At 42.5% G+C, this 23,002-nt stretch overlaps 2 protein-coding genes across 3 annotated transcripts in view; one reads left to right on the forward strand and one right to left on the reverse strand.

Annotated features, from left to right (window-relative positions):
- FBXO15 (F-box protein 15) overlaps positions 1-9,761 on the reverse strand; it is a 77,061-nt gene extending 67,300 nt beyond the window's left edge. The window contains exons 1-2 of one of the 2 annotated variants that reach the window (XM_011948913.1): positions 9,550-9,761; positions 2,082-2,192 (exon numbers count right to left, since the gene is read on the reverse strand). In XM_011948913.1, coding sequence (XP_011804303.1) covers positions 2,082-2,192; positions 9,550-9,665 — 227 coding nt within the window. In that variant the 5' untranslated portion in view covers positions 9,666-9,761. Of the gene's footprint in view, positions 1-2,081; positions 2,193-9,420 lie in introns of both variants that reach the window. The other variant, XM_011948914.1, reaches the window with a different exon arrangement.
- A 627-nt stretch (positions 9,762-10,388) lies between these two features.
- Positions 10,389-20,071, forward strand: TIMM21 (translocase of inner mitochondrial membrane 21 homolog (yeast)). Its single transcript, XM_011948915.1, has 6 exons — positions 10,389-10,992; positions 16,766-16,828; positions 16,927-17,024; positions 19,222-19,295; positions 19,379-19,484; positions 19,584-20,071. The coding sequence occupies exons 1-6, from the start codon at positions 10,692-10,694 to the stop codon at positions 19,686-19,688; spliced, it is 747 nt and encodes a 248-aa protein (XP_011804305.1). The 5' UTR covers positions 10,389-10,691; the 3' UTR covers positions 19,689-20,071.
- Positions 20,072-23,002: the final 2,931 nt, after the last annotated feature.

The following is a 23,002-nucleotide window of genomic DNA, read 5'->3' on the forward strand; positions in this document are numbered from 1 at the left end:
TTTGCTTCTCCCCACCCCAATCTCTCTGGAGCCACCACCTAATTTCTAGGCTCCCTCGCACTGCCAAGCTCTAGGAAAGCACAAAAGAAAACAAAACAGTTGTCTACACCTGTTGCCTCCACCTCCATGCCCCCTACTTTTTTGCTTTTTACATTTCAGTGTGGAATAGAACACACACAAATATGAAAATGAGTGGCCAGCCCCTTCCCTTGCATTCACCTGCAACAGCTCTGAGGGGCCACCATGCCCTGCTGCCTCCTCCCCCTTCCTCCCCAGGCCGCAGGTCACTGACTGCTCTTGTGTTTCAGGCTGTCTCCTCCTCTGCTTCACACACAGCCTCTCCTCAATTTCTTGGACCTCAGGGCTCTTCCCTGGCCTGCTTGGTTGGTTCTCACTGCCCCGGGTCTTCCAAGCTTGCTCCTGAATCACCTTTGCCTTCCCTTCCCCATGCTTTCCCTAAGCACCTCATCCAGCTCCATGACTGCTGACCCCACCCGGCCTCATCCTGAGCCAGACTGACACATCCATAATCCATCTGGCATCCTCCTTTGAACACATCCCAGACATCTCAGCTGTAATCAGTCCAAAGTCACCATCACGGCCCTCTCTTCTGCCCCGACCCCACCTCTCTTCCATCTCAGCTAACAGCACCTCAATCTGTGCTACTGCTTCAGCCAACAGCTTCGGATTCCTACTTGTCTGTTTCCCCCTCACATCTACATCTAATTCATAAACGAACCATGTCAGCTATGCCTCCAAATATATCTGCCACTTGCCTGTGTCTCTGCATCTTCCCTACTTCTAGAGAAGAGAGGTAAATAAGTAAACAAGATAATCTGGGAAATTACATGACATCCACCCTCTTCCCCAGAGCCTGGTAGCCAAGCCTCATGGGCTCCCCCACTCCCACACTGCTCCTGTAGCATCTGGAGCCCCCACCACACCTCTGGTCTCCCCTCACTGGCAAGCTCCTCTCACAGCTCTCGAATCTCAGTATTCAGTTCTCATCTTAAATGCACCTCCTCAAATAAGTCTTTCCTTACCATGCCATCCCATTATTCTGGATTTGGGGATCCATTTGTTTTCTTGATAACAGGTATCCCAACTCACTGTATTTTAAATCTGCCTCCCCGACTAACCACCAGCTTCGTGAGAACATGTGAGTGGCTCCCCATTTGTGTCCCAGTACCAAGAATGGTATCTGCTACAGAGCAGGTCCTCAAATATTTAATAGATGGACTAATCAAATGAATATTTGCTCCGTTTCTCATATCAGATAACTGTAAAACAGCCTATTCCCAGAGCATAGAGTTTTAAGCTGAAATTAATGACCTGAATTAAAAATCCTTTTTGCTTTTTCTTTTTTAAAACACCCTGAAATTTGTATACAAATACATACATTGTTAGCTGAGCTAGCTATGATACAGTGTTAAAAGCCCAGAACTTGAAATCAGGCAACTTATGTCTGAATCACACAGTTCTGCAATATGCAGACTACGTGGGCCTAGCTTCCTGCAGTGTAAAATGTCCCTGTGATCATCTCAAGCTTTCGGGCTCCCCACGATGCTTAGCATATAATTGGTGTTCCATAAATGTTACTACAGTACAAATCTATGGACTTCTGAGCATCAATTACACATAATAATTTTTTAAAGCTTCTGTGGATCTTGGTGCTGAGGGGTACAGTACAGAATCTTGCCATGGCAAATGGGCTCCCAGATGTCGAAAGCTGAGAAATGAACAGCGCTCTTGAGCTTTCAGGAAAACACACTTTAATCTTCTTTCTCCTTTTTCAAGGGTCTTTATCAACTCAAAAGTGAATATTTTTGAAGAACATTTTAATAAAAGGAAAATTCAATTTACTTGTCACTTCTTGAAGTTTCGTTTCATAAAGTTCATCTCATAAGGATAGTGGTGACAGGCCCATGACTCACGAAACGCTCCATGCTGTACTGTCTTCCCACACAATCCTATTCTTAGCAAGCTCAAAATAGCAACTTGGTATATACAGCATCATAACTTTCTCTAATAACCCCATGCCTAGAGGCCCCCAAAAGTGACAGTCTACTTCTGCTACTTACCCATCCAGGAACCCAGAACAGCAGGAGAAAGAGCTCTCCCAGTGCCGTCCACCTCTGACATGGCACCTCAGGGCAGCAGAGCCTGCAGAAAACTTGACCCCTGGCCCCTTTCTGAAAGTAAATGTGGGAAATTCAAATTATGTAATTATCAAAGGAGGTGAATTATCTATTCCCTTCTACAGAATTCCAAAGGATTCATAAACTCCAAAGATTACTCATTGAAAAACTCCATTTCTGCAAAGAAAAAAAGGAATGGAGGAAGGAAAGATGGTAAGTAAGGAAGAAAGGGAGGGAGAAGGGAAGAAGAGACAGTGAAACCTTTAGTGTCCTGGTAAGGAAACCTGAAGACCGTACTTAGTCTGATGTGCTTTCACCCTAAGGTTTAGAAATATATGCTCTCATTATAGGCTTTCAACATGTCAAAGAGGTGCTATCAGATACATTTAATGGAAACAAAAAGGATAAAGTTAGTGTATTGATTGGCCAATTTGGATATAACAGAAACTATTAAAGGTTTTTAAAAAAAAAAAAACTTGAAATTAGTGAACTAGAACTGTCAACATAATCTACAACTTTTCTGATCTTTGAGGGTTCCAACTCCAGTTTTTGCAGTCACAGACAAACTACTAAATACTCATCCACAAACTTTTACATTTTAACCTCACTGGCCATCTTTTTATTTTGGTGGTACAGAAAACAGTAGCACATCTTAGAATCAATGGTTTTATAGATTCAATGAAATAGCGTATAATATTTTTATGCAGTGAGTCTTTTTCAGAGGTTCCTAAAATAAATTTTATTAAGATCAGTCCTCAAAACCAGCAGTACTCAACAGCACCTTGAGGGAATCCAAAACACCAGAAAATCATACAGCTCACAGCCTCCATATCTAGGCAACAGCACACCTGGAGAGTCACGAGTGCTTACACTATTTCTCTAGGAAAGGTTTGGAAGCTTCTGCTTTAAGCAACGTACAACACACAGGTATTGGTTATTGACGCACCTCCTTCTAGGTGTGCTATTTGAGAAGTGGCTAAATCCTAGAAGGTACATTATGTATATGCTCAGTTCACCAACACCATTGCTTCGAATACATATTTTGTGCAGTGACAGTTTAACCATCCTCAGTTTTTCATACCAGGTTAATTCCCCAGATATATTTGAAAGAACATTCATAGAGGAGGGCAACAATTGGGAGCAAAACAGAGGTGTCCTAAGAACTTGGAAGAAAGCTGAAGTATGAAACCCACACACAACTGGTCTTAACAGAGGATGACCCTCAACTCTAAGCACAACCTATTAGATGACACAAGTGGTGAAAAAGGAGCCCTTGCCCTAGGCCTCAGCTGGCCATGTGATAGTGCAGCCTGGAGCCTACCGCAAGACAGCACCATGATATGTACATGCCAGTAGGCACTCAAAGCACTCACTGGCACCTGCCTGCCCTGCTCAACAGGCACAATTCCCCACACGCTTCCGAGCAGCCACAGAGTAAATTCCTCTCCCCTTTACAGATCTTTCTCTCTAGAAAAAAGCACAGTAGCAGGTACAGGGTAGGCCCTCCATGAATATTAGTGATCAGCTGCCCAACTGGCATCTCAACAAAGAAGAAGTTGCATAAGGTAAACTTTTCCAGATCCTGGAAGAGTAAAAATGCACCGAGGGAAAAAAATGCTGCCTCCACATGCCTTTCCATTCCAGCTTCGGTAAAAGGTGCTTAATGTACTTTTGGTCTTATATGACTTTCTAGCCAATTGTTTTCAATCTGTGCTCTGCAGGGCAGGAGGACAGGGAGAAATGACAGGAAGAAATGCTAATTTGGAAATTTTTGCAATACCCTCTCTTCCTTTAATCAGATAATTCTGCCTGTGTTATGTATTTTTGTACTTCTGTTGGAAATTTTGTTTAAATACAGATTTCCACAGGAGAAAAGCTTAGGCTCCATTAATGTAGTCCTAAAATAGTAATCAGAAGTAAAATATCATTTTCTAATTGCATTCATTTCCTAAGACTGCCTTCACAAACTGGGTGACTCAGAACAACAGAAATGTATTGTTTCACGTCTTAGTAGCCAGATGTCCAAAACTCACATTGTCAACAGGGCCGCACTCCCTCTGAAGGCTCTAGGGAGGATCATTCCTTTTTCTGGTGGTTGCCAGAAATCCTTGGTATCCCTTAGTTTGTGTCAGCATAACTCCAGTCTCTGCCTCCATCTTCACAGAGCAACTTTCCCTCTGGGCATATCTGTCTCTGTGCTTCTTATAAGGGTATCATTCATGTTGCACTTAGGGCTCTCCCTCATCCAGTATGACCTCGTCTTAACTAATTACACCCGCAGAGACCCTATATCCAAATAAAGTCACATCCTGGGGTTCCAGGTGGACACAGATAACTTTTAGAAGGTATAACACACTTTGTTTACTGTCACTAGTCAACACAGTAAACAAAATTTGTAATACATTCTAAAATTATTTAAAGGCATGACTTATTTTTAAATGGTTATTCTTCTTATAAAGTCTCTATTGACTTATGCTACATATTCAAAGATAAAATACCTGCAATTGACAGAGGATTCTAACGCTTAAGCTTTGAATAAAGGGAATTTCTATCATTCCTCCATCAAATAATAACAATTCCTATCAGGAGCTCCAAACCTGTAACCCTTAACCCCATGGGAGTGTGGGGCTTGGCTGTGCTAGAGTCTGAGTCCACACATACCCTAAGCATCATAGGAATAACTATATGTATATACTTCCAACATAAATATTCTTGTAGTTCACCAAATATAAATCTATTTAAGATAGTAAATAAATATCTTACTTACTGAATCAGTAACAGCTTTTTGTCATTATGTATTTTCTCAAGAAGATGCCAGAAAAATAAAAACTGTTACCCTAGGCCTTTCGAAGAGAACCAAAGAAAAGTAAATCCATCTGATGGATCAATTTTAATCTAGCAATTGGCAAAAACCAAATAAATGACGATCATTCATGCTGGCTATGTTACGAAGAAACAGGCATCCTCATTTACTACCGGTAAGACAAGACACAGTGGTACAAACGTTATGGAAAGCCAAATCTGATATTGGAAACCGGGATCCTTAAAAAACACATACGCTCTTTTAAGCCAGGAATTCCAATTCTAGAAATGTGCACAAATAGTTCACTCGAGAATGTCCATCTCAGAGTTGTCTGCACTGGGGAAAAAAAAAAATACTCAGAACGGTATAGGGATTGGTTAAATTGCATGGCCTCCACACAGTTAACAATCTTTAGTCAATTAAAATACAGATTTTCAACCCAGGTTAAGTGTTGGAATTACAAATAGATCCCTGATGTCCTCCAGGTGTCTATATGGCTTGGTCTCTCACTTTCTTCAGCCATTGACGACAACGTCACCATCTCACTGAGACCTTCCTTGGCTATTCTATTTAAACTGCAATCCAGTCCCCACCCCACCCTCTGTCACACACACATGCACTTTGTGCCCTTTCTCTGTTTTTCTCCTTAGCACACATCACCATCCATCACTATACATTTTACCTATCTGTCTTGCTTACTATCGCTGGAACAACATGGGCAGGTATACTGCATGGGTTTGGTCACTGCTGATTGTTCAGCACCCACAATATGCCTGGCATGCAAGCAGCATTCAATAAATATCTGCTGAATCACTAACAGTATAACTAACTGAGAAAGCAGGTTATATCAGTAGATACTATTATGTTGGTGCAAAAGTAATCGCGGCTTTTGCCATTACTTTCAGTAGCAAAAACCACAATTGCTTTTGCACCAACCTAATACATCAACTTATTTTTGTATTTCTCTAAGAGGAAATGAAAATATACACATACAAAGAAAAGAGGTCTAGAGAGACCAAGGTTTAACATTTAATATATCTGATTCATAGGATTAGAAATGTTGTTGGTGAAGGTCTTTTTAAATGGGGAGGATTTAGGGGGCATAACTCCGTGTATTTTCTAATTTTTCTTAGCATATTGAATCTGTAATAAGTTGGGGGATGGGGGGTGTTGTTTTAATTTCAAACCGAAGAGTCACATGTACAAGAAGGCCAGGGAATCACAGTTGGACAGTACGATCCTTGAGACTGGAGCAGTGGTTCTCAAAGTCATTCCTAGCAACAGTACCCCTGCAAATAAATTGAAACCAGGTCCCCTGAAATCTGGGGGTACGGTCTGCAGCAAACTCAAAACTTCTTAGAAGTCTCCCAATTGATCTTAAAAATTAAAGCAAATATTGCATTCTACCAAATAATTTATCTGTCTTTGTCCTATCACAAAAATATGTTATATTATTTACCAGCTAAATTATTTAACATTTTCCCAAAGCCTTTGTGTTGATTTTGCAGACAAAGAAGATGCTCTACGTATCCCCTACCCATTACAACTATTCATTTGAGAAGCACAGTGCCAGGGTGCTTAGATGTTTCAAGAATACATACTGGCTTAATCCACCACCAAGTTCTTACTGAAAATCTTAACTTTTCAGTAAAGTGTGACCTGAATTTATGAAAGATTACTGTGAAAACGTCAGTGAAATAAAGTCACCTGTTTTGTAAATATGTATGCATATAAAATATATGTAAATAAAATTATCTTAGTAACCTCCTCAAAATCATGCTGTAACTCTCCCCATTCAAAGATAGTTTAAAATAATGATTAAGCAAATAAATCCTGTTTGGTACTAGTTATTTTTTTTAAGTACCAAATCCTTTTACCTAATCTGAAACCCTAATTCAGTAACGAATGGATATGCCTCTATCTTTGACTAAAACATTGAAGAGGGCTTAGTTAGGTCAATTCTACAAATACTTCCTAGTCATACACACTGCACAAGGTAATATAAGTACTTTAAGACACTCCATCCTTTATTTAATTGGAATATGAACGCTATTTTATTACAAACATGTTTTCACACTGTTAAAACGTCAAAGCTTATTTCTTGCTGTTTTGTTTTTTCACAATTAAAATGGATCTCATTGAGTCCCTCATTTCAGTTTAGAAGACTAAGGCTCTCACAAGGCAACTAAAGGGACTTAAGGTCACCAGCTAGAAGCAAAGACAGTCTCTGAGACCCCCATCTCCTTAATGTCCTGTCAGAGCTCTCTTTACCATGTCTTATATAAGATCATACATCTCATCAATGTACCTTTTAACACTATTGAAAACACATTTCTATCTCTCCATAAAATAAACCAACTGCACTTCTTTTTTTTTTTTTTTAGGCGGAGTCTCACTCTGTCGCCCAGGCTGGAGTGCAGTGGCGCGATCTCTGCTCACTGCAAGCTCCTCCTCCCGGGTTCACGCCATTCTCCTGCCTCAGCCTCCCGAGTAGCTGGGACTACAGGTGCCCGCCACCGCGCCCGGCTAATTTTTTTTGTATTTTTAGTAGAGACGGGATTTCACCGTGTTAGCCAGGATGGTCTCGATCTCCTGACCTCGTTATCCGCCTGCCTTGGCCTCCCAAAGTGCTGGGATTACAGGCGTGAGCCACCGCGCCCAGCCCCAATTGCACATTTTTAAGGGCCACAGAATTAACAAATCAGCAAGTTCCATTTATGTTTCTATACAGATCTGTATGTCTACAAGGTTAAGTGCAGATATGCACTGATATATTTAGCAAGATAAATTTAGTTTGAAAACACTTTTTTTCAAGTGATAGGTTTTATCTGATAGCTTTGAATAAGTCCAATATTTTAAAAACCTAAAGACTGTGCTTCATTTTAAATATCTGGCAAATCAAATAAATTACACTAGGTACAAATTAAGCCAACTTAATATGCTTTCTGCTACACTTCTTACAGTTTGTGATAGTTATACTTATTCACATTTTGTGTTAAAAAGGGAACACTGATTCCTTAACAACATCTAATTTTCCACAGCGAGACACTAAAATAACCACCTGCTTTGACCATAGTCAATCGTTCTATTCTCGGCAGTGGATTTTTCTTTACCAAAAATAATGCATACATTTCCAAATCAGCTTGAAATGCAGGTTCCCATTCCAGACATAATGACAGGCCCTCTAATTATATCAATCCAGGAAGTTCACTCAACTTACAAAGGATAAGATTCATCATATAAAAATCATTGTACTTCCTCCAGTAGAGCACTATGTGAAGACTAATTTTAGTAACAGCAGCAAATTTATTAAAAGTTCAAATTTCCTATTTAAATTCCTGCTTTTTCTCCTACATAAAATAATTTTTGCAGGCACCGTCACCATTCTATTTGTGACAAGGCTTGTGGTATGTCTAGCATTATAGGTATTCAATTAAGAACTATTATCATAGCACTAAGCAACAGGGCTGGGCTTCTGAAAACAGTTAAGTGGAAGTAATGGAGACCTAGTGAGGACATAGTTCTGGAGATTCAGGGGGGAAAAAACAAGTAGTTCAACTAGTATGTAATAGACTCCCTTTGTATGCTTAAAACATACACCATTGATTTATTAGAAGGCAAAATATGTATGACTTTCCATATTTATAAATCAAGGAGTCTCACAAGCAGAAAGATAATCCTCAAGAATGTAAACCATTCTTAGCATTATTCCTCCATCTGTAAACTAACTGCAGAGATGGGTACACAGCTAGGGAACAGCTCACGATATAATGAGAGGGATTTCATAAGGTACCATTACGCATGCTGACACTTCTGATGCAGTGGATTTTACTTCTTCACGCTGAAGATGCTTCTGGAAAGCAGATGCAGCCTCCTGCTCCTTTCCTAAGTCTTCAAAATTGCCTTCTATCTCACTGTAGGAGAGGACCATGCTTCCGTTCCAGGAAACCCCAACAGAAATGGAGAGAGGAGCCTCTAGGGAGCAGAATAAGAATACCACAGGCCCCTGCATTTAGACAGGAAGACAGGCAGAATGGGACTAGGAGCTGAGCAAGACCTGGTGATGTAGATGGCAACTTGGCCTTGATGTTGGAGGTGCAGAAAGTGCTGACCCCCCACCTGCCAGACCAACCTGCCTGCCAGAGGTATCTGCTTGGGGGATGAGGGTGTAAATTTGTAAGGTTTTGATGAGCAGACTCTACTTCCCTAAGTTGTAAGGTCATGAAAAAGGCGAAGTGAGATTCTCGGTTACAGAAGAGCGAAAATACGAAGGCAGGGGCGGAGCACACGTGAAGCTATGGCACGCATCCCGGAGAAGCGACCTCTTGGACCTCCACCTGTCCTGGCAAGTGAGCGTATCCCCGGCCACAGGCGCCGCGAGAAAGAGTATTTCCCCGAGAGGCTACTCTACTTGTGTCACAACTTAGGGAACCCCACATTGCAGGGTAGAAAGGATTTCCTCTGGTCGTTCTTCCAGACCCTTCTCACGTTGAAGAGGGCCGCGGGCCTTGTGTCAAGCTGGACGAATAAAATACACGGCGAAGAGAGTGGGGCCGCGCAGTGAGGGGCTTCCCGCCAGCGGACCCCACCCGCAGGCCCTACAGTCACCTGAACCCAAAGGCCCTAGCGCGCCCCCGGGCCGCGCCACCGCCCCTGCTGGGCCCGCGCAGCGTCTGGAGGCCGAGCCAGTGCTGCCGCAAGATCCGACCGCGTCCAGTCGCCATGGAGACGAGGAGTTCACCACAGGACCGCTCAAGGACTGAAACGAGGAAGGCACGCACCGCCCCCACGCCCGCGCGTCGCCACACCCCCTTACGCCCATGCGCAAGTTCACAAACGTACCGCTGGCCTGACGCGTGCGCAGACGGCACCGCGCCAGACACCCGCTCACAAAGCGCGATTCTAGAAACTTCCGGGGCCTGGCTTCCTTCCCCACCTCTACATTCTGCCACCAAGGGCGCTAAGCAAGTCCTCGGCTTAACCGTTTAGGAAACCGGTGCCTGCTTTGCAGCGGCCTCATTCATCTCCACTATGCTGGCTCTTTATCGTCCGGCTTTTCTGAAAACAGTGAAATGCAAAAACGAAATCATTTGCCCACGCGGCATGTAAAAGCCCACTGTCAGAGGGAGTATTTCCAACTGTGCACAGCCCTCCCTAGAAGGATCAGCAAAACACGTAGTGTGTAACTGCCAATTTGGCTTTTGCAAATCCCGCTTGAATTACGTAGGATCTGTGGTACCAATTCCCCCACCAACGCCCCGCTTTCCCGCCTCTCCAAGGACGCGCAGCGTGTGCGCAGGCGTTGGGCGCGGAAGCGCCTGGGTGCGCGGGAATGGCCTGTGCCGTGCTCTGGCCGCCTTGAATTGTGGGAGATGTAGTCTCTTATGCGCGCCCCATTGCCGCATCACAGTTAAGAGCGAGGTCTTCAAACTACTATTCCCAGGAAGACGGGGGGGGGTTTCCCAGGTGACTTTGCGAAGACATGGCGGGGACACTGTGAATGTCAGCCCAGAAGGTAATCAGAGCGTGTTGATTCAAAGAGAAAGAAGACAGAAGGGAAGGTAGACATCAGGTTCTCCCTGGAGATTTTTCGTTTTCATTTATGCTGCTGAAGCCAACGTTTTTGCCTAACACGCCATGTAATGTAAACGTATAGGTTTGAGTACGTGTCCAGCCAGATGTGTAGTGAACCCAAAAACTTTACTAATTGTAGTTAGCATCGTCCCTAAGCGGAACGATTTTCTGTGAACATGATTTGTACTTTTCTACGAGCCATACGGTATACGGAGAAGCTGCACAGGTCCTCGGCAAAGCGATTGCTTTTGCCCCACATTGTGCTTAACAAAGCCTGCTTGAAGACTGAGCCCAGTTTGAGATGGGGGCTTCAATATCAAAAGAAAACAGTGCGACCTAGATGTATTCTTGGAGTCACCCAGAAAACCATCTGGACGCAGGGACCGAGCCCCCGGAAAGCAAAGGAGGATAGCAGCAAACAAATGTCTGTGCACAGGAGTCAAAGAGGGGGAACCGCCGTCCCAACATCACAAAAAGGTAAAAAGGAGTACTTTAATGATTGGTCTTTCAACAGACGTGACAAGAGCTGCCAATGCTCTTTTACACCAAGTTCACTACTAAAGGTGAAAAAGCAATTCACATGAATTTTTAAAAGCCGTTTAAACATAATTTAGAACTAGAACATATAGACCTACAGTTTTCTTCACAGATTGGAACTCAGATTGAAAGTTGATCTTGAATTTGATATAACTTTTTTTCGTTATGTTTGGGAAATTTTTCTCAAGTTGTATTGGCTGTGTTACATATAATAAAGAGTAATTGGATAGGATAAAAAGAGAGAGAGAGATTATTGACTTATAATCAATAGGGAAAACTTTCGTATGTTACCTGCAATAATAGAAAAACATATAAACTAGGGAGGATGGAATGTAATTTGTCAGGGAAAGTCAGAGATATGTTCACAGATATTTTAAGATTTTTTTTTAATTTCTTCATTTCGCATGTGATTTGTAGGAAAAAAAGGACAAAGCAATTTAGACCCCCTGATTATACCACACAAAGATGACTATTTTTTTAACATTTTGCACTTTCATACACATACCTTTTAATAATTTTTAACCCAAAAAATTGAATCATATTCTACCAATTGTTTTGTAATCTGCTGAATATGCCAAAAACCTAGTTTTTCATTCGTAATAGTTCAGCACGAAGAAACAATCCGTATGCAGAGGTGAAAGGCATAGAAGTGGCAAACAGCATGTGTGTCAGGTAATCTGGCTTAGGCAACAGTGCTGCTGCTTGCACTGCATGCCAGGCCTGCTTAAGGACCCCTTCCCTGATCTGCACCCCATTCAGAGGTGACAGTCCTTGTTGCTGAATGAATGGATGGGAGCAACATTCCCAAATACGGAATATGCTGTGTCTAGAATTCAAAGAAACATTGTGGTAGGAGGTATAGGGTACAATTGTCTTTTACTTGGGAGGGCATGTCCTGGCACACCCCAGTTTAGCCCCACGAGGTCGGCTCATGTGTTGGTGAGCCTCTGCATCTTTGTTGGACCCACCTCTCACACTTGCAGCTTGTCTGACCAAGGCTTCTAACACACTTGCCACTTGTTACTTCTGGGCTCTAACATGATGGCGTAAACATAGTAGACAAATGTGATATTCTGCTGAATGTCCAGAACAGCATTATTCAAATAAAATTTTCTGCAGTCATAGAAATGTCCTATATCTGTGCTGTCCATTTGGGTAGTTCCTGGCCACTTGTAGCTATTTTGAGCACTTGAAATGTTGCTAAATTATGTTACTGAAGAACTGAATTGATTTAATTTTAATTAATTTAAAATTGAACTGAAATACCCATGAGTGGCGAGTGGCTACTGCATTAGACAGCCCAGGTCCAGAAAGTTTCACTCCCTTAAGACTGTAACGACAGAGGGTGAGAGAATTAGCAAATCCTGGTCAGGATCATAAACATACACTGTTATTATCTGTTTCGTGTTACTACGGACTACTCCTGCTGCTGCTTCTGAATAGAAGGCATTCTTCAAATCAATGGCCAATACCATGAGATTGTGTTAATGCACACCCCTGTAAAGTTACCATGTGTGGTATTGCATGTGTACCCTGGCTGCCACTTGTTTGAGTTTGCAGTTAACTACTGTCATTCTCCAGCACCTATTTGTGTTTTGTAAAGGAAGACTGGTAAATTACAAGGGACTGTGATAGCGACCACCATGGTTGTATCTAAGGTCTCTAAGAATAGCACTCTTTCTGCCATTCCCCATAGATGTGATACCGTTTTTAATTTATTATCTTGGTCACTGGGGCAGTTTCAGAGGCTTCCATTTGACTTTTCCCACTATGATAGCTCTTAACCCACTTCCAAAGGAACTAAAGTGGGAGTTATTGTTGCCAATTACTCAGTACATCCCCTTGATTTATACATTTGGAAATCAAGGAAATTATTACCAGATAAGTCCCTGGACCCAGCTGTGAGCTTCTTACATGCTGTCAGAGGGGTGGGGGGTAGTCAGGGGGTCATTGTGACTCTTTGGGTCCTTGGATATCACTGTCAGAACAGACTATGTCCAAGTGGATAACTATAGGTCCTTCTGGTGAAGGACAGGGTAGTCAGTCACATACACTTTCCTTCAGTAAATGGGGTCCAGGTTTGAAAACTGGTTCAGGTCCAGAAACCGGGGCAATGTTCAGAGCTTTGCATTAGAGCAACTGCCTTCAGCCTCAGGAATCATCTGAGGTTAATTTCTCATGACTGTGTAATTCAGAAGCAGCCTTGTCTGCTGCCCTTGAGTCTTCCTCTTGAGAACACTGTTCTAGTCGTCAGCTCTGTTGCCCTCTGTAAGTCAGACACTCCCGACTGCCACTCCAGCCATGCCGTTAGTTATGATGGTGGCACCCACCTTGACTTCTGTTTAACACCCCAACCTGGTCTCTGCTTCAGAATTCTTTCATCTCCATTTCTGTCCAGGCATCCTGCTCTATAAAGATGTAACTGTGGCTTCCTTGTGGCTTTGGTATACAGTGTCCTCCTGTCCCTCCTAAGAACATAGTCAGCTGGTGGGTTTTCGGGCTTTGTATCTTATATCTGTGGTAGCATCCCCATTCTTGGAGGCTGTTGAGCCTTTCCTCCAGGTTGCCATGGCTGTTCTGTCACTTTTACTTAATGTGGACCATCGCTGTCTCGAAGTTTCCAGGAGCAAACCTAGCCAGCTGCATATCAATTCCCAGGGTGCTTGCCTGTTTGCTAAATTCATCACAGGAGTGTGCCCCATGCTGATCAACTCTCAGCCACTTTTGGGTTCTGTGCCTTGACACACCACCCTTAAGAAGCAGTGGGGTCTATGTTCCCCTGGCTGCTGCTGGGATGGCCTCCAGCTCCTTCCAAGTATTGTTCCTTCTCATCCTTCTCATGCCCGGTTGTGTTGTAACTTGGCCGGGAGGGGAGGTGGAGAGACCTCCTGAGAGCAGCACGTATCTTGCTAGGCAGAAGCGCCCACCCACCCCTCGCCCAGTTTCCAAGATGGAGGAAGTGTCAACCAGACAATGAGCAGCTCCTTCAGGGCTAGAGGGGTCAGGAGAATCTGGGGATTCAAGATTTTTTTTACCACATTGACCTCAAGGACCCCCTACCCAGCTTTAGATTCCCTTTCCTCCCGAATCAGGACCCTGGCCTTGGTGTGGGAGGTCTCATGTGCTCAAAATGCCAAACTCCCTGAAGTGCTTACTACGTCCCAGACCTGACCACCGCATTTTCTGCCCTCTGGGTGTAATTTGAGTCTTGTTCTGCTGGGAGGAGGCTCCTGCCCTTGGCGCTCACCTTCACTGATGATTAGTTACACACATCATCTCACCATCCCTCTCCCAGATTATCCATGGCCCTGGCCACAGCCATCTGATGTAAGTCCTTAAAATTGCTGATTCCCCTTAAACTCCCAGAATAACACACCAGCCAGTACATTCCCTTCCACCAGTGTTCCATCCCAGGTCCCCACTGGTGAGAGCTGCATCAGCTGCCCTACAGCTGTATAACAGGTGCTGTCAGTAGCCCCCTACCACCAGGGACAGGGTCCTCATTGCCAGCCAGTGGCCAGCGAGCCAGCTCCAAAATCCAAATTGAGAGCTGCTTACCCCTCCCGGTAGCACCCGTTGTAGGTTGGCTTCCCAGGGAAGTGGGATTTACGTAAGGAGGTTTATCAGGGAGTGCTCTCAGAATACATCTTGGGGGTAAGGGAAGCAGGACTGAGGAGAGGAAGAAGCTGAAGTGCATTTGCAATTGGAGCCACAGCTGCTGCTCTGGGGACCTCTGAAGCTGAGCTGGCCAGTCACTGTCCTTCTACCTAATGTGGGGGCTGAGTCTTACGCTTCTGCATCAACCAGGCGTTGAGTATGGGCTGGTCCAGGGATGTGCCATGACCTAAGTGAGGAAGCTGTCTTATGGAATGCCCAGAGAGGAGCTCAACTGACAACTGTCAGCTTCCAGTGCTCCCTGCAGCTGGGAGCACCCATACCACAGCACCCACTACAGGAGGGGTAGAGAATTGCAGAAGCAAGTAAATGGCAGGAGGGTTTTTTGCATGAAACTATTAGGTCTGATAGGGTTGAGAAAGTTAGACAGTGAGCAGCTTCCATTAGAGACAGCTATAAAGTAACAAACAGAAATTTTTTTAATGTGTAGAATATGGAGAATATTTAGCACAGGGCTTTATATATAACAGATATACAGGAGCTGTTGTTTATCAAAATAAGTGGAAAAGACCTGTCAGATACCCTAAGCAAGGCAGGAGTGAATTTTTGGAACGGACAGTCAAAAATCCAAGGTGTTAGGACCAGTGACCTGGTTTGGGTAACAAGGACAAATAAGGATACTTACTAGAACTAATTAGTTGTTACTGTGTTCTCAACCTGGGACTTGGCACGTAACTGGCAGGTAATATTTATTGAAATTCCACACTGAGAGTGGAATGAGTTGTGAGCCCCAACTCCTGAACCTTGGAAGGGAAATTGGATTTGTGACAGCTGTTTGAGTCAGTCCCATGAATTACACAGACTTTGGCAGATGAGGTCTTTTTATTATTTGAATAATGTCTTCTAAGTTGGGAACCTTGCTGAAAACTTGAAGGATCGTGATACGCTAAAGACTACTTTTAAACAAGCATTGTATTAGCTAAAGACTTATTTTAAACAATTTTGTTTTATAAATGTAATAGAAGCTTTTTATACAGAATAGAAAATAACAGCAACCTCTGTTAAAATTTTCTTCTAAAAGTTTTTTTCTTAAAAATGTTTTGAAGATTTATATTTCTGAAGTCTGAATTGCTAATGTGGTGAATAAATTAGTCTATAAACATAATGCCAGGAGGTGACTCACTTTCTCAGCATCGGTGAAAAGCATAGTCATAATTGTAAAGTTAAGGTAGTGTAAGTGTAATGTTATAGCTCTTTGCATATATATGAAGATACACATAGTAGATATACAGTAGCTGTTGGTAAGTGAAAAAATAGAAAGACTCATCTGATATGCTAAGCAAGGCAGGAATGAAATGTTGGGAGGGACAATTGGGAATCTCGGGTATTGGGACCAATGACCTGATTTGGGTAATAGGGACAAATAAGGATATTTGTATATGTATTTCTGTATAATACAAATACATTTATTTATAGCTATACATACGTATATACGCTGTCCCCTGACACTGTCTTGAGTTTCTCTAGTTCTCAGAGCGTCTGTTTAACCCATATGCACATATTTTATTAGTGTGGGAAAACAAATGTCTGGTCTGTGCATATTCTTCATTTTCTAAGTTTAATTCATAAATCTTTCTGGCCAACCAAATTCCTGCTCTGAACACAATTCTGTTTTCATACACCAGTCAGTGTGTGATGGGACTGGCATTCGAGCTAGTTACTGACTGTTAAGAGTTGACACCCATTTTGATCCATTCAGTCCCTTACCCATTCGGTTGACAAAAGCCAACACTCTTCCTGATCTGGGAGTGGCAGACCTTGGTTCAGTGTTGCTTAACCTATGGCAGTTGTGAACTGGATCACTTGTTAAAAGGATTTCTTCATCCTGAATTAAAACATAGATTCCCAAGCCCCGCTCTGAGAATTCTGCTGAGGCGCCAACACACAGGGAGTTTCCAAAACAGCTGCCCCTGAGCACACGCAGACCCCTTGCTTTGATCTGGAGGCTGCCTTTCTCTTACAAGAAGCGCAAAAGCAGCATATAAGCATGCCTGTCCCCAGCCGGCACACGTAACCCATTGGTGTTTTCTCTTTACAGTGAAAGAAGCCGGAAGAGATTTTACCTATTTAATAGTGGTGCTTTTTGGAATCGGCATTACAGGTTGCAAAAAACAGCAAGTATAAGCCCTTGAATGTCTTTTCAGCTGGGCTTTTTATGGTGTCCTTGCTTTGCGTCATCTTTGTTTTCTGTGATTTCAGGTGGCTTATTTTACACGATTTTCAAAGAACTTTTTTCTTCATCCAGTCCTAGCAAGATATATGGGAGAGCCTTAGAAAAATGCAGATCACATCCCGAGGTTAGTTCTCAAGATTGAGTTACATGAACTCTGATGAGTTGGGAGGAGGAAGTGGGCAGAATTCAAGAACCAGTTCTCACGCTAGTGAAGTTCACATAATAATACATAATGGTTGACTTATCATTACATTATTAGGTCTTTGTTCTTTAAGAGAACAGATGTTTTCATGCTAATTGTACAAGAGAGTCATTTTGCTGGTTGTTCATAGATATTAAGTTCTTAGAATACACCAAAATACCAAACTCATGGTAAGTTTCTAGTCTTTTTAAAGCCTGATGCATGACCTCATGGTCGTGTGGCCTGCGAAGTGCCAGATTTCTTACTCCCTGATGGAAAGCTTCAGCACTGAAAATATTACTTATTGAAATCCAACTTCATTCACATTGAAAGATAACAGCCGGTAACTGTCTGCCATTATCATCATAAATATTAGGGGTGTTGTTCACACAGACCAAGGATTAACGTCCTAGCTCGCATTTGCAGCCCCTGAAGAGGAGAAAGATTTGAATCCACAGTGTGCTCAGTATAGAGCCCAGTGCTGATCTGCCCTGGGGCCCCGGCTCTGAGTGTTCCACCAGGTCTTCTAATCGTGTCAGGGTGGAAACCTCAGAAGCTAATGATCTCTGGCATCTTTCCTTTTAAATCCACTGATTTCTCTTCATTGAACTCTGGACAGTCAGTGGTAAGCATGGAAAAAGAGGCAGGGAGGGTAAAGTATCTCAGAGGTGAAAACCAGGAAATTAGGAAGTTTCCCATGATAGTTATTGGGAATCCAAATTATATCTGACAAGAAACATTCTTTACAGACTCTGGAAGTACCTATGGGTGTAACCTTATTAAATGTTAGGACGCGTCTCTGGAAAGAGATGAAGAGTTGCTGTTTTATTCACAAACTCAGCCTTTCATAGATTTTTCAGCATTTTGAACAAAAAACTCTACAGAATATACAATAGTGAGATACTATTAAAGTCATAACTTAATTTGCTGCCTGAAAAAGCTCTACAAATAATAATTAAACTTTAACAATTGTGTCACCATGTTTAAGGGGTACCCTTCTCTTTGCTGGGTACCGTGTTTGCTTGAAAAACAAAATCTTGATGGGTGTTGATATTTATATGTTTAATAGATTAAAGTAAATTGTTCTATCTGTGCTATACAATTCTGAAATATCATCTTACATATTCTTTTTATCCTGGAAAATGTGATACTGAAGATACTCCACAAACAGACAAAATAAGATAAATTTCATAGAGTTAAGGGTCAAATTTTTTTAGTTTAATATCAAATTTATATTTTTGGGGGGGCTCCACAGTATTTGTATTTTGAATTCAATAAAAACTACATTTCTACTTCATGTGGATTTTCTCGTTAGAAATAATGGATTCACACCTGTAGCTCTGATTTATTTTAAATGTCATTATTACCTGTTTTCTTTTTCCTCACTGTGTTTAGTGACTTTAAAATTTTTTTGCCTCATAGTTTTAGTATTAGATGCTATTAATTAATTAAATTTCATGAAAAATGTTCATACATTTTGTCTTCAAACCATAAGGGGTTAGTAGAGAAACATCTGAACTGTGTGGTTATGTTTGTTTTCTATAAGGGGAGCAGGAACTGCGTCATTTCACCTACGTTGTTCTGAAACTACAAGTCACACCATAAAGCTACCTATTTTAATCTGTGTGCATGAAATATTTGTTTAAATCATTTATGGGATGATTTTGATATAATAACCCTTTTTTCAGTTTTCTTATTGGAGTGGTCATTTTTTGTTTGGTTTTTTGTTTTTTTTTTTTTTTGAGATGGAGTCTCACTGTCACCCAGGCTGGAGTGCAGTGGCACGATCTTGGCTCACTGCAGCCTCTGCCCACTGGGTTTGAGCGATTCTCCTGCCTCAGCCTCCTGAGTAGCTGGGACTATAGATGCGCACCACCACGCCTGGCTGATTTTTGTATTTTTTAGTAGAGACGGGGTTTCACCTAGTTGGCCACGGTAGTCTTGAACTCCTGACCTCGTCATCCTCCTGCCTCAGCCTCCCAAAGTGCTGGGATTACAGGCGTGAGCCAGGAGTGGTCATTTTTGAAAAGGTCCTATGCTTACTGATTTTTTTTTCCTAAAATAATTTGGATTGTTAGAAATTATTTCTTTAGTAGGCTTAAAAAATAACACAAAATAAAGCACTGTCCTTGTTCTGCAGGTAATTGCTGTCTTTGGTGAGCCTGTTAAAGGCTATGGGGAGGTGACAAGGCGGGGTCGCCGGCAGCACGTCAGGTACCGTGGCTTGAATTCAGAGGAAGCTCTGGGGAAATTTTTTAATGAAAGGAACTTAGACTGATCTTTCGTTTTCTCGACAGTTTCACTGAATATGTAAAAGATGAGCTGAAACACACGCGTGTGAAATTCTACATTGAGGGCTCTGAGCCGGGGAAGCGAGGAACGGTGTATGCGGAAGTAAAAGAGGTGTGGGAATTGTGGGTCATGGGGTCAGAGGTTCTGAGCGCGGTGTTATTTAAGTTCTGAAAAGGAAAATAATACCTGGAAACACTACATTTTTTTCAGAACCGAGCAAGTGGTGAATATGATTTTCGATATATATTTGTAGAAATTGAATCTTATCCTAGAAGAACTATTATCATTGAAGATAATCGATCCCAAGATGATTAAAATAAGCAAGCAAGCAGGTTTCTGATGGATGTTGAATGGCGTGGACTCACTACTCTGTTCTTCACAGCTGTCTTCCAGAATGTGTTCAAAAGACAGGAAGGAGTGTATGGTTTATAAAGTGAATCTAATACAGTATTTGTTGCGTTTAAACAAACTAGGCATTTTCTTATGGAAAAATTATGAAATACAGCATATTTTATGTTCTCCTATTGACTCAATCATGACAGCATTTCTGCTTTAACACCATCTTTCATGATTAGATGTTTGTTATTGAAAATTTTACGCCATGTAAATAAAGGAAATAGATTTTAGCATTGTATTCGTTTTATATTATAGAACTGTATAATGTCTGCAGAGTAAAATTAACAAATATGTCATTAGCAGCTGCTCTCCACATACTTTGGAATCTGACTTGAGATAAACGTGAAAATGGTTGAGGACCATAGGGGAACCAGATGGTGAATACATTCTTCAAAATTGTGTGAGTTTTAGGAATCTGTCTCATATTTCCCCCTTTGTGAATTAAGGGCCTTGTACATAGCGGGAAAAGTACACACTCCCAAGTCGGGTAGACATGGGCACCCATCCCACCTTTTCTAGCAGGGTGTGGGCCTGTGTAGGTGCCTTGGCCTCATCAGGCGTCCCCATTGTGTGGGTTGTTAGGGTGGCACTGTGATGAGACGACAAGTCTGGACCGTAGAAGGCAGCCATGAAGTGCTCTCATCCCATTTAGAACTTACTTGCACTGATACTTCTGGCTGCCAAAAGAGCATGGGAGTGAACGACAGACATACGCAAATATGTGTGTGAGGCCCCCTTTAAAAAAAAAAGGTGGGGGGGGAATTCTATTTTATTTGAAGTATTTGCTGGAGATTTGGCAAAAAGTGACCTTCACTTACAAGATCCCAATTCCGTATCTGTATAAGTGCTATGTGCACTGGGAGGGGTCTAGAACCATGTTGATCTGCGGTGGCTTCAGCGTGAGGTATCCCCTCTGATGTGTTTGTTCCTTCTCCCTTAGAACTGTCTGTAGAGGAATTTCTGATGTGTTCTTGAAATTTTGGGATATTCAGGATAGAGAGACCTCCAGGCAATCTATCTTGCCTGTTTACTTTATCTCCCTGCTTAAGTTAGTTACTTTCTTGGTTTGACTGCTTGTTTTAGATGTTTTTAATGATAAAAATTTCCAACATTTGAGGAGTATAGAAAATATCATAGCAGACCCTCTTGTCTCCCTGATGTAACACACTTTGACTGGATGAGTCCTTAACTTAGACTTTCTCTCCTAATGGTTTTTTCCTTCGCTATAAAATGTTCAGTTTCAGTATTCACTGAAATGTCAACATTTAACAGGCTGAGAAGTTCCACTTGCTATCCTAAACTCAAAAACGCAGCCCCGCTCTTCAAAGGACCTGCTCAAACTGTAGCTTGCTGAAGAAGCCCAGCATCTGAGCTCAGGTGGGGATTTAGCCACCCTCCATGGCCCTGTCATTTGGCTTAAGACCGTTTGCTTTTTCTATATTCATTTTTATGCACCTCCCATTTTACGATATGCTCATGCCCCTTTAAGATCTGAGCTTTTGGCCAGGCGCAGTGGCTCATGCCTGTAATCCCAGCACTTTGGGAGGCCAAGGCAGGTGGATCACTGGAGGTCAGGAGTTCAAGACCAGCCTGGCCAACATGGTGAAACCCTGTCTACTAAAAATACAAAAGAAAAATTAGCCGGGCATGTTGACGCACTCCTGTAATCTCATCTACTTGGGAGACTGAGACAGGAGAATCGCTTGAACCCAGGAAGCAGAGGTGCAATGAGCTGAGATCATGCCACTGCTCTCCAGCCTGAGTGACAGAGCGAGACTTCATCTCATAAAAAAAAGAAAAAATTCAGCTTTTATAATTAGAAATAAAACTAAATTACTTTTTCAAAAGGAAAAACTTCTGTATCTGTAAGAGGTTCTTCCATATAGCCACAGGAAAATGTGATGTGTAACTCTCTAGATCTCTGTTTTCATTACCTCTGATGTACCCTACTAAATGTTAAAATTTCCCTTTTTTGAAGACCCTATTTAATCCACTTTGATTGTGGTGTCTGTGTCCATGGGCTTACTCCCACTTTTGCTCTCAATTCTAGGGCATATATCTGACTCTGCCTGGTATCCCCCCTCTGTCATATTTGTGAATTTGCAAATGCTCTGGTCATTTTCCTCCAAGGCCTCTGTCACTCCTCCACACCTGATCAGTGAACTCTTTTCACAACTAACTCTAGAGCAGACTCTCCGGTCACTATTTGCTCTTCCTCCTTAATGAAGAAGTTATTCGCAAGGCAAGAGTTTATCAGAAGTTCTGCTTTTAACTCAGTGAGATTTCCAGCCTGACTGCCTTGCAAGCTGCCTTCATAACTATTGTTGATCGATGCTAGTAATACTTTATCCATTTCCATTTGGTAAGCCACTACAATATTACTTCTGTTTCTCTTATTCTCATCCAGAGACAGTTCCCCAACTCCTAATTCATAGATTTCCACTCAGGGTTACACTTACTATTGATTTTATATAGTACCACTCATGTGTTCCATCTGTTAGATTTCATGCAACATATTGATTGAGGGTATGCTATATGTCAGACTAGAATCATCCAGTGCTACCGAAATGCTTGGGGGCGGGGTGTAGAATGCAGGGGCCAGGTGTATCATGTGACAGGGTTAAGGTTTTGATCCTGTAGGCCTGAAGAGCATCATAGGAATCTGAGTGGGAATTAAGCTGTTGTGTCTGTATTTAGAAGTGGTAGTTGTGTGCAGGATGGCTTGCATTTGGCAGAGGCCAGGTAAAGGTTACCATAATAGTTGAGATGAGAGAGGATAAAGCTAGAGAGGAGTTGGTACATTTGAGAAATGTGTGGGGCTGGGTGAAGGACAGGACTTCGTGACCAAGTGCATGTGGGAAGTCACACAGGAGAGGAGTCAAGAATCACTCAGGCCTCTGACTGTTAAAATCCAGTCACACAGGGGGAGGAGTCGAGAATAACTCAGGCCTCTGATCGACTCTTAAAATCCAGGACAGGAATGGGTCATGAGCAGAAAACAGTCAGTTCTACATTGAGCTCAAGGTACATCAGTCAGCCAGGTGAAGGCCTAGAAGCAACAGGCTTCTCAAGTCTGGCGCTCAGGATGCTGTCTGAACTGGAGGAGATTAGGAGTGGCCTGCAGAGAGGAAGTAGCTGGAGCTGAGGGGGCAATGGCATTGCCCGGGTAGAGCACGCTGGCCAATTGAGGCGGGCTTGCCGTGTGTTGAGGCGGGCTTGCCGTGTGTTGAGGC

This window comes from Colobus angolensis, unplaced genomic scaffold, assembly GCF_000951035.1.
Source record: "Colobus angolensis palliatus isolate OR3802 unplaced genomic scaffold, Cang.pa_1.0 Scaffold287, whole genome shotgun sequence".
Taxonomy (NCBI): Eukaryota; Metazoa; Chordata; class Mammalia; order Primates; family Cercopithecidae; genus Colobus; species Colobus angolensis.